The sequence below is a fragment of the Piliocolobus tephrosceles genome, chromosome 10 (genome assembly GCF_002776525.5).
Source record: "Piliocolobus tephrosceles isolate RC106 chromosome 10, ASM277652v3, whole genome shotgun sequence".
Classification (NCBI taxonomy): domain Eukaryota; kingdom Metazoa; phylum Chordata; class Mammalia; order Primates; family Cercopithecidae; genus Piliocolobus; species Piliocolobus tephrosceles.
In genome coordinates this window covers 53642773-53654981 of record NC_045443.1, presented here as the reverse complement: position 1 = coordinate 53654981, position 12209 = coordinate 53642773, and the positions used below count along the sequence as shown (strand labels likewise).

Genomic DNA, 12209 nt, shown 5'->3' with positions numbered 1-12209 from the left:
TTTTTTAGTAGAGACGGGGTTTCACCGTGTTAGCCAGGATGGTCTCGATTTCCTGACCTCGTGATCTGCCCGTCTCGGCCTCCCAAAGTGCTGGGATTACAGGATTGAGCCACAGCGCCCGGCCTGAAGATATTTTTAAAAGTCCTCAAATTGAGCCTTTTAGAGAAAACCACACATTAGGTATCGTAGAGCTGTGGTGTTCTGTTGGGTACTTCTACTCCTTACAGTCTTTCCAAAGGGTAAGCAGGCCGTGGAGCATTTCAGAATCTCAACTTTCTCAAAAACTGTTAAATCTGATCTTCCTGAGGGAGAGCTCCTGAAGGCTAATGATCAAGGCTGAAGCCCCCTCTTACAATAGCTCCTCTCAAATGGTTTCCAATTCTTTAGAAACAACAAAGTTGGGGGACTTTAGCAAGTTGTCAATTCACACATAAAAACTCAATTTTGATGACAGAACACCTTGGTTCTTGGCATATAATTCAGAAGAATTTTTTTTGTTTGTTTTTTTATTTTTTTATTTTTTATTTTATTTTATTTTATTTTTTGAGACGGAGTCTCGCTCTGTCGCCCAGGCTGGAGTGCAGTGGCCGGATCTCAGCTCACTGCAAGCTCCGCCTCCCGGGTTTACGCCATTCTCCTGCCTCAGCCTCCCGAGTAGCTGGGACTACAGGCGCCCGCCACCTCGCCCAGCTAGTTTTTTTTGTATTTTTTAGTAGAGACGGGGTTTCACCGTGTTAGCCAGGATAGTCTCGATCTCCTGACCTCGTGATCCGCCCGTCTCGGCCTCCCAAAGTGCTGGGATTACAGGCTTGAGCCACCGAGCCCGGCCTGTTTGTTTTTTTAGATGGAGTCTCGCTCTGTCACCCAGGCTGGAGTGCAATGGTACAATCTCAGCTCACTGCAACCTTCTCCTCCCAGGTTCAAGCGATTCTCCTAAGTCAGCTCCCGAGTGGCTGGGATTACAGGCATGTGCCACCACGCCTGGCTAATTTCTGTACTATAGTAGAGATGGGGTTTCACCATGTTGTCCAGGCTGGTCTCAAACTCCTGGCCTCAAGTGATCTGCCTGCATCAGCCTCCCGAAGTGCTGGGATTACAGGCACAAGACACCACGTCTGGCCAGAAGAAATTTTTAAAATTCCTGTTTTAACAAAATTCTTTCCATTCCCATCTACTTACTTATGAGAACAATTTTCTCAGAATGAAAACAAAAAGCAGGAACAGAACTGGCATTAAACTCTCCCTTGTTATAGTAATAAACAATATTAATTTATGCTTACCTGACCTAATTAGAAAATCTAAACAAAACAAAACCTATCCATGTCATAGATGCTTCTGCATTTGCAATAAAATTTACTTCTATAAAATAATTTGGCTGGGCATGGTGGCTCACCTCTGTAATCCCAGCACTTTGGGAGGCCAAGGTGGGTGGATCACTTGAGGCCAGGAGTTCAAGACCAGCCTGGCCAACCTGGTGAAACCCATCTCTACTAAAAATACAAAAATTAGCTGGGCGTGGTGGCGTGCACCTGTAATCCCAGGTACTTGGGAGGCTGAGGCACAAGAATCGCCTGAACCCGGGAGGCGGAGGTTACAGTGAGCTGAGATTGCACCACTGTACTTCAGCCTCGGCAACAGAGTGAGATGCCATCTCAAAAAAAAAAAAAAAAAAAAAAAGGCCAGGCACAGTGGCTTATGTTTACATCCCAGCACTTTGGGAGGCTGAGGCGGGAGGACTGCTTGAACACAGGTGTTCAAGACCAGCCTGGGCAAAACAGTGAGACCCCCATCTCTACAAAAAAATTAAGAAATTAGGCCGGGTGCTGTGGCTCACGCCTGTAATCCTAGCACTTTGGGAGGCCGAGGTGGGCGGATTGCCTGAGATCAGCTCAGGAGTTCGAGACCAGCCTGGGCAACACGGTAAAACCCAGTCTCTACTAAAATACAAAAAATTAGCTGGGCGTGGCGGCATGTGCCAGTAGTCCCAGCTACTTGGGAGGTTGAGGCAGGAGAATTGCTTGAACCTGGGAGGCAGAGGTTGCTGTGAGCCAAGATTGCACCACTGCACTCCAGCCTGGGCGACAGAATGAAACTCCATCTCCAAAAAAAAAAAATAAATAAAATAAATAAAAAATTTGCTGCCCCCACCATACCCCACCAAAAAAATTAGCTGGGCATGGCAGTGGGGGCCTGTAGTTCCAGATACTCAGGAAGTGGAGGTGTGAGGATCACTTGAGCCCAGAAGGTCAAGACTGTGGTGAGCCAGGATCGTACCACTGTACTCTAGCCTGCACAACCAAGTGAGACCCTGTCTCAATAATAATAATAATTTTGTATGAACATTTTATTTTATTTATTATTATTTTTTTGAGACGGAGTTTTGCTCTTGTTGTCCAGGTTGGAGTGCAGTGGTGCAATCTCGGCTCACTGCAACCTCCGCCTCCTGGGTTCAAATGATTCTCTTGCCTCAACCTCCTGAGTAGCTGAGATTACAGGCGCCCGCCACCATCCCCAGCTAATTTTTGTATTTTTAGTAGAGACGGGGTTTCGCCATGTTGACCAGGCTGGTCTTGAACTCTTGATCTCAGGTGATCCACCCACCTCGGCCTCCCAAAGTGCTGGGATTACAGGCGTGAGCCACTGCCCCTGGCATTGTATGAATATTTTAAGATATTTATGTTGTCTGGGCAATTATGAGCTTATCATTGTAAAGATAATTTTTTTTTTTTTTTTTTTGAATCTCACTCTGTCATCCAGGCTGGAGTGCAGTGGCGTGATCTCAGCTCACTGCAACCTCCATCTCTCAGGTTCAAGTGACTCTCTCACCTCAGCCTCCTGAGTAACTGGAATTACAGGTGTCCACCAACACACCCAGCTAATTTTTATATTTTTAGTAGAGATGGGGTTTCACCATTTTGGCCAGGCTGGTCTCGAACTCCTGACCTCAAGTGATCTGCCCACCTCAGCCTCCCAAAGTGCTGGGATTACACAGGCATGAGCCACCATGCCTGGCCAAAATTTTAAATTGATATACATAAATATAAATTTATGTATATATTTATACATATATATGGCATAAATGTATATGGCAGAGAAGTATGACAAGATGATCCATAAAGGCTTTAATTATAAAAATATTTTACACTAGAATACAATTCTATAAAGAAATGGCATAGAAACTAAATTCTATAGAGAAATGGAATAGAAACATAAGATCAAGAAGAAAAAATGAATATTATAAGAATGATATGAGATTTATGACTATAGTAGTCCCCCCTTATCCTCAGGAGATACATTCCAAGGCCCCTAGTGGATGCCTGAAACCATGGATAGTACCAAACCCTAGATATACTATGCTTTTTCATCTGATAGCCATGATGGCTACTAAGTGACTAATGGGCGGGTAGCATTTGCAGTGTGAATACTTTGGACAAAGGGTGGGATGGAGCGGACAACATGAAATTTTTTATTTATTTATGTTTTTGAGACAGAATCTCACCACGTGACCCATGTTAGAGTACAGTGGTGCGATCTCGGCTCACTGCAACTTCTGCCTCTCAGGTTCAAGCAATTCTACTGCCTCAGCCTCCTGAGTAGCTGGGGCTACAGGTGCACACCACCACGCCTGGCTAATTTTTGTATTTTTAATAGAGATGGGGTTTTACCATGTTGACCAGGCTGGTCTTGACCCCCTGATCTCAAGTGATCTGCTCACCTCAGCCTCCCAAAGTGTTGGGATTACAGGTGTGAGCCACTGAGCCCAGCCTGAAATTTAATCATGCTACTCAGAATGGCATACAATTTTAAAACACTTTAACTGTTTATTTCCAGAATTTTCCATTTAATATTTTCAGTTGACTATGGGTAACTGAAACCATAGAAAGTAAAACCATAAATAAGGGGGGACAATTCCTTTTTTTTTTTTTTTTTTTTTTTGAGATGGAGTTTCGCTCTTGTTGCCCAAGCTGGAGTGCAATGGCGCGATCTCAGCTCACCGTAACCTCTGCCTCCCAGGTTCAAGTGATTCTCCTGCCTCAGCCTCCTGAGTAGCTGGGATTACAGGCATGCGCCACCATGCCCAGCTAATTTTGTATTTTTAGTAGAGACGGGGTTTTTCCACGTTGGTCAGACTGGTCTAGAACTCCCGACCTCAGGTGATCCACCCGCCTCAGCTTCCCAAAGTGTTGGGATTACAGGCATGAGTCACCACACCCAGCCGAGAGTACTGTATTAAAAAAAAAAATAGCACTTTGTTTTTTGTTTTTTTTTTGGGGGGGGGGGGTGTAGGGATAAGGGGAACTAGGAAGTGGCTAGGGGTCTTATGGGCCCATAGCTCCATCCCCAGGGCAAGGCCCACCCCATCTGCCTCCAGCCCTACCCATGCTCCTGTATTGATTTATTGAGACAGGGTCTCTCACTCTGTAACCCAGGCCAGAGTGCAGTGGTATGATCACAGTTGACTGCAGTTTTGACCTCCTGGGCTCAGGTGATCCTCCAATCTTAGCCTCCCAGGTAGCTGGGACTACTGGCATGTGCCACTATGCTCGGCTAATTTTTTTGTTTGTTTTGTTTTTATAGAGATGGGGTTTCACGTGTTGCCCAGGCTGGTCTTGAACTCCTGAGCTCAAGCAATCTGCCCGCCTCAGCCTCCCAAAATCCAGTTTTTTTTTTTTTTTTTTTTGAGACAAGTCTCACTCTGTCACCTAGGCTGAAGTGCATGTTGCCCAGGCTGGAGTGCAGTGGCACAATTTCAGCTCACTGCAAGCTGCGCCTCCTGGGTTCACACCATTCTCCAGCATCAACCTCCCGAGTAAGCTGGGACTACAGGCGCCCGCCGCCACGCCTGGCTAATTTTTTTGTATTTTTAGTAGAGACTGGGTTTCACTGTGTTAGCCAGGATGGTCTTGATGTCCTGACCTCATGATCCGCCCGCCTCGGTCTCCCAAAGTGCTGTGGTTACAGGCGTGAGTGAGCCACCGCGTCCGGACAAAGTCAGGTATTTTTTTTTTTTTTTTTTTGAGACGGAGTCTCGCTCTGTCGCCCAGGCTGGAGTGCAGTGGCCGGATCTCAGCTCACTGCAAGCTCCGCCTCCCGGGTTTACGCCATTCTCCCGCCTCAGCCTCCGGAGTAGCTGGGACTACAGGCGCCCACCACCTCGCCCGGCTAGTTTTTTGTATTTTTTAGTAGAGACGGGGTTTCACCGTGTTGGCCAGGATGGTCTCGATCTCCTGACCTCGTGATCCGCCCGTCTCGGCCTCCCAAAGTGCTGGGATTACAGGCTTGAGCCACCGCGCCTGGCCCAAAGTCAGGTATTTTTTAAATGAATGATTTGTATATCAGATTGCTATGTATTTAGATCTCATTTGAATACATTTTTAAATCAGGTAACAGTTTTATTTTAAATGCCAATATTTATAATTTGCTGGAAATCATACTTTGCATGAATCTGAACACATGAAGAAAACTTGTAGACGTTAACATAGAAACATACAAGAGATTTCATAGTTTAAGTCTCTAAAGCCACAGTTCCTAAACTGTGCTCTCAGGGACTGTGGGTGGCTGTGGTGAACTCAGAGGGGCACAATGAGGGTTATTTTAACTCTTTGAAGAAAAACAGCAATATCTGTTGGAGAATGTGTACACTACTAGCTCAAAATTGTTTACTGTTTCAACATTAGTTCCCCCTACAATCCTTTTGATAGATAACATCATATTTTCACAAAGCTGGGTTTAAATAGTTGCTATGACAAAAGCAAATACCATAAGAAAACCAATATGTAAAAGGAAATGAGTGTGTAGGTGTCCATTCTGATACCAAATTTTGAGAAGTTGTACAATTCCAACAGGCACATATTCCATTAGTAAGTATAGTTAGAATGAAATAAAGACATTCTCTCTTTCAATATTTGTGTATTATTTTTTCAAACAGCTACAAAGTTGTTAAAGCATAAACACTTCTTAAGCTGTGTGGACCATGAAGTTATTGCTGTCAGGAAATTTTTTTTTAAAGTTGTGTGGACTGGCTGGGCGTGGTGGCTCATGCCTGTAATCCCAGCACTTTGGGAGGCTGAGGTGACCTGAGGTCAGGCCGAGGTGACCGGAGGTCAGGAGTTCGAGACCAGCCTGGACAACCTGGTGAATCCCATCTTTACTAAAAATACAAAAATTAGCCGCGCATGGTGGCAGGCGCCTGTAATCCCAGCTACTCAGGAGGCTGAGGCAGGAGAATCACTTGAACTCGGGAGGCAGAGGTTGCAATGAGCCGAGATTGTGCCATTGCACTCCAGCCCAGGCGACAGAGCGAGACTCTGTCTCAAAAAAAAAAAAAAAAAAAAAAAAAAAAAGTTGTGTGGACCATTAGTTACTTAATAAATTGAACTGTTAGGTATTTATTTTGGTCTAGGGTGAAAAACTATTAAATAACTAAGGGTGCCACAAACTGAGAAAGGTTGAGAACCTCTGCTTTAAGGGAGTATGGAAGCAAAATAAGTTCGATGGTCCCAAGCCAAGGAACTCTCCTTTAGTTATACCCGGGATTGCCAGCAGGTGGTGCTACTAAGATTGAGTCAGCTGGGGAAGAGGAACTATTTCTTTTTTTTTTGAGACGGAGTCTCGCTTTGTCGCCCAGGCTGGAGTGCAATGGCGCAATCTCGGCTTACTGTAACCTCCGCCTACCGGGTTCAAGTGATTCTCCTGCCTCAGCCTCCTGGGTAGCTAGGATTATAGGAGCCCGCCACCACACCGAGTTAATTTTTGTATTTTTAGTAGAGACAGGGTTTCACCAGGTTGGCCAGGCTGGTCTCAAACTCCTGACCTCAGGTGATCCACCCGCCTCAGCCTCCCAAAGTGCTGGGATTACAGGCATGAGCCACCACACCCGGCCAAGAGAAACTATTTCTTGTTCCCAAGGTCTGAAACACTCAAGAGTAAGGGGGTGTTCATGGACCAGACAAGATACTATAAATCTAAAAGGGGTGCTTAGCTCATTTAGTCCAGTCATTTTGAAACTAAAAAAAAAAAAAAAAAAAGTCAAAAGAATCTCCTTTCAAATAAAATCTTAAAATAAATAAAAGCAGAGACATTTCTTAAGTGGGCCAAGGGAGGCTGATGCCCTGCGACAGTGAGGGCAGATACCAGAGCCCAAAGAAGGGCACCCGGGAAAACTGCAAGTATAGGGAAGACTTTGGGAAATTTCCTCATCTGAATCAATCTCCACCTCAGAGAGTGAACCAAGGCTCACAAAGCTCTGATATCACAGATGCAGAATTGTTCTAGAATAGAGATCTGTAAAGGAAGATCAACTTCATCCTACTGATCTCAAAGCCAGAAGGATCAGGGCTCTGCTCTAACACCCACTCCTGTAAGACCCTGGGCAAATCAATTCATACTGAAGAGTTCACTTTCCTCATCCGTAAGATGGAGAATATTTATCTTATAGGGCTGTTGTAAAGATTAAATGAGACAAGATGAGAAATACTCAGTAAACTATGAGAATATACAGAATTTTTTACTCTGTTTGGGTCTGGATTAAAGGAACAAAGCCTATCGTAGCAGGAAGTAGTAGGGAGCTCAGCCGAGTGTGGTGGCTCATGCCTGTAATCCCAACTGCTTATGTGGCTGAGGCAGGAGGATCACTTGAGCCCAGATGTTCAAGAGCAGCCTGGGCAACACAGCAAGACCCCATCTTTATTAAAAAAAATTTTTAGGTAAGGGCTAATGGGTTTTTGAGTATTGTAACCTATAATAAAATGAACTTTTTTTTTTTTTAGAGACAGAGTCTCACTCTGTTCCCCAGGCTGGAGTGCAGTGGCACGATCTCAGCTCACTGCAACCTCCGCCTCCTGGGTTCAAGCAATTCTCCTGCCTCAGCCTCCCAAGTAGCTGGGATTACAGGCATACGCCACCACATCCAGCTAATTTTTGTATTTTTAGTAGAGATGGGGTTTCATCATGTTGGCCAGGCTGGTCTCAAACTCCTGACCTCAGGTGATGTGTCTGCCTTGGCCTCCCAAACTGCTGGGATTACAGGTGTAAGCCACCGCCTGGCCTAAAATGAACTTTTGACTTACCATCAAGTATTTTTTAATAATAGTATAGTATTTTGACCTTGTGTGGGAAAGGCACAGATTTTGTTTTCTGGTGACCCCTAAGTGACATTTGTTATTAACCTCATCATTTCCCCACTCCTGCCATCCTCACCTTGCAAAGCCGACACCTCTGCTGGTCCCACTGGTATCTCGAAGGATACGGGTAGAGATAACCTGGCCAAAGGGCTTCAGCATCCCCTCCAGTTCCTGCTCATCCATTGACAGTGGGAGGTTTGAGATGTATAAATTTGTGGGGTCCTGTTCCTGTTGCTATGGAAATAACAATGAGAAAATGAGGCTCACATCTCTTATCCCTCTCCCACCCTTAGCCCTCCTCACAAATGACATTTCAGAAAAGAGACTATAGGAACGGTCCCACATAAACAGAGATTATTCTATTTGTTAACACCCAGTCCCACTACCATGGGTTGTATATTGAGTTCCAGGAGGGAAAAGCGCAGATTTAATATTTCTAGTACTATACAAGCCCATCATACAAGTCATAAATGGTGTTTGGCTGTCTCTTTGAGAAACAGGCAGAGCAGCATTCCCGCTCTCCCCAGCAGCCGGTGTGGTGCCCGAGGCTGGATTCCCTCAGACTGCCTTGCTCCTTGGCTGGCTTGTTTGAGCAGTCCCTCCCCACTTCTTTTCTGGCCAGGCCACGCAGAATCCTCTAAGTAGGAATGCCTGTTCACTACCTGATGGAGGAAGAGTAGGAAGAGGGGAGAAGGGAACAGGGAAAGAGCCAGATGTGGAGTTCACTGGGTCACCATGGAGCCCTGAAAGCTACAGTCTCCTAGGACCCTGAAGGCTCCTAAACCTTTGAGCTTTTGCCAGAGGGTTTTCCTCCTGGAAGAAGAGGTAGGAGAGCCTTTTCAGGGGACAGAATGTGCAAGATGGCAATATCATCCAATAGTTGTATTTTTAAGAATTTAAGCAGTCACACTGCCCTAAACAGTGGTGGTCACCAGCAACCTTAATCCTCTTCTGCCTTTTCCTTTTGTTTTCTTTTTCTTTAACTATTACAGAAAAGGTGTCTAGCAGGCCTGCCTCACAAGCTCTATGTATAATACTCATAACAGCTTCAGAAAGGCAAAGGGATGACCAGGCGCGGTGGCTCATGCCTGTAATCCCAGCACTTTGGGAGGCCGAGGTGGGTGGATCACAAGGTCAGGAGATCTAGACCATCCTGGCTAACATGGTGAAACCCTGTCTCTACTAAAAATACAAAAAATTAGCCGGGCGTGGTGGTGGGCGCCTGTAATTCCAGCTACTTGGGAGGCTGAGGCAGGAGAATGGTATGAACCCGGGAGGCGGAGCTTGCAGTAAGCCGAGATCGCGCACTCCAACCTGGGCAACAGAGGGAGACTCTGTCTCAAAATAAATAAATAAATAAATAAATAAATAAATAAAATTAAATAGAAAGGCAAGGGGACAATCCCACCTAACAGAAGAAGTGAGAGAAAAGCTTCTAGATTTCTAGTAGTCTAGGTGAAGACAACAGTTTCAGACAGATCTGAGGAGAAGGGACAGTTTCCTCCCTTGATGTGGCTTCCCTCCTGCCTCCCCAGCCCACTACCCAGCCCCTATGGGGAACAACACTGGGAGGTGGAGAGCATTGTTCTGAAATTCTGAGTTGCACAACTGACTTGTTTAGAGAATGCTGCAAAACCACCACAAACTGTCCGGTAGGGAAGTGGGGCCAGGGTGAATAATACAGGGAAAATAGGGAAGCAGCAGGAGTACTGGAAGAGGCCGCCTTACCTTTCTTGCTGCCAATAACTTGGTGAGAGTAACAGAGCTGATAGAGCTACCTGCCACAGACTTTGAATACATCTTCCTCCAGCAGCCAGGGGTGCTCATGGACTGTCTAGAAAGCACTGTGGATAGCCCTTGCCCACTCAATTTCATGGTTCGTAAGCCCTCTGGAAACCTTAGAACTGGAACTTTGGTGCTAACCACAAACCCCTTGGAGGAACAGACATGGGGTAGTACCCTTACCTTTGCCATCTGTGCCTGTACACCACTGGCCTTCAGTGCTGTTACAGCTTTCTGTGCTGCTGAAGGGCTGTCAAAATCTACAAAGCCATAGCCTGGAACAGAGAAACAGCATCACTAGGAAGTGGGAGGTGTAAGGAACACAGGGAGGTCCAGGCTTTTCAGGAGACAGAGGAAGGGTTATGATCCATGCAACAGAAATGGGAGGGAGAAAGAGCTACTGAGAGGTTTCAGGTAGTTATCCACATGCTCCTCAAACCCTGAGATGTGATCTAGTTTGTGGCTAAGAATGCCAAGGCAATGAGCTATTCTGGTGTCCCTGCCTTTCTCCCTCCCCCTTAAGAAATCTGAGGTTTCAGGAACTAGGCTCTTCTAATAACCCAAAGCCCCCCTATACCTCTAAAAGAATTCGCTCCTCTCTTTTCTTGATATACCCCAGAAATGCTAGGCATGTGGGGAATGCAGCCTCTCCAGAGCAGACCACCAGCCACCTGCTGGAAGAAGTCCCTCACCAGCCCAACCTATAGGCCTTTCTCTTCCTTCCACTCTTCCAGTTCTATCTAGAACTGCTCAAAACCCCAACAAAACTACTGACCCTCAGAAAATAACACCCACGAAAACACTCCCAAAAAAAGGCATTTACATGGCTTTGCTAAGCAGAAGGAAATCTCACCCACTTCTACCACTTCATCCAGGGAAATACAAAGTCCAGAATAAGCTCAGTAGACTCAAAGGTGTTTTGTACAGTCTTCTGGCCTTGGGGCCCTAAACAGCATTTTCAGCTCTAGCTATTTGGTCACCAAATAATCTAAATATCTCCTAATCTTTTAAGCCTAAAAATTTCAGGGACTCCTCGCTGACACTGTAGACTCAGGAATCTCAGCAGTAAAGGGCAGTGGCAAGGGATGGCCTCACTTACTGGTGCTCTCCATCACCAAGGACAGTTGTTCTCTCACCTTTGCATTTGTTTGTGGTCTTGTCCAGTATGGCCTTAGTGGAAACAATCTTGCCATATCTAAGGGAAAGGAAAATGCAAAGTAATAATCTGGGGGCAGAGACTAAGAATAGGACAGAGATTCAGACATCTCGACAAATCCATGCCCTTTCCATGGTCCAACTTTTCCTACTCAAGCCTTAATAAAAATAAAAAAGAAATGGGAGCCGGGTGCAGTAGCTCACACCTGTAATCCCAGAATTTTGGGAGGCTGAGGCTGGAGGATCACTTGAGGTCAGGAGTTTGAGGCCAGCCTGGCCCAACATCATGAAGCCTCACCTCTACTAAAAATACAAAAATTAGCTGGGCATCACGCCAGTAGTCCCAGCTACTTGGGAGGCTGAGGCAGGAGAATTGCTTGAACCTGGGAGGTGGAAGTTACAGTGAGCCAAGATGGCACCACTGCATTCCAGCCTGGATGACAGAGCGAGACTCCATCTCAAAAGAAGAAAAGAAAGAAATGGGTTAAAAATGCCACACTTAATATAAACCCATCCTCCCCAAAGGTACCTAAAAGAAATAAGGTAACTGTAGTCCTTATAATACCAACACATTTCTCTCTTCTTTCCCAGCTAAGACTCAGACACTAGTTGGAAAGAGATGACTGTCTTTTGGGGAAAGAAGCTTGGCAATGTCCACACAAAAGAGTGTGTAGAGGCAGAGCGCTGGCTGGAATTCCCTGAGGACTAAAAAGAATCCTTGCTATTACTTCTTTTCTTTTGGAAAACACCACGGATCCTATGAAAAACTATAGACATTGTTCTTCTCTGATACCCTATTCCCATCACCCCTCCACTGACCCCTTTAACTGAAGGTCAACCTGAGCCAAATTGCTTTGGTTCAAATGCTGGTTCTGCCACATTTTAGTTATGTGTGATCTTGAACAAGTCATTTAACCTTTTGGTGTCTCAGCCTCATCATCTGTAAAATGGAGATAGGATTGTTAGGAATGTGAAATGAATAAGCACAAATCATTAATGTCTACCACATGGTAAGCACTTAAAAATTTTAATTGCTATTATTATTATACTCAAGGAACCTCAACTATAATACCTCTCTTTGCCTTACTCTAAGACTTCTATTTCTCACTGTTAAGATTTGAGAGTGTTAGGGAGGGGAGTGGGAACTGT

General features: G+C 45.4%; 1 protein-coding gene across 8 annotated transcripts in view; it reads right to left on the bottom strand.

The window, feature by feature from the left end:
• RBMS2 (RNA binding motif single stranded interacting protein 2) overlaps positions 1 to 12209 on the bottom strand; it is a 94747-nt gene that overhangs the window by 35916 nt on the left and 46622 nt on the right. For 7 of the 8 annotated variants that reach the window (XM_023210764.2, XM_023210763.1, XM_023210766.1 and 4 more), the window contains 3 exons: positions 11042 to 11100; positions 10089 to 10180; positions 8200 to 8357 (listed from right to left, as the gene is read on the bottom strand). In XM_023210764.2, coding sequence (XP_023066532.1) covers positions 8200 to 8357; positions 10089 to 10180; positions 11042 to 11100 — 309 coding nt within the window. Of the gene's footprint in view, positions 1 to 8199; positions 8358 to 10088; positions 10181 to 11041; positions 11101 to 11879; positions 12001 to 12209 lie in introns of all 8 variants that reach the window. The other variant, XM_023210770.1, reaches the window with a different exon arrangement.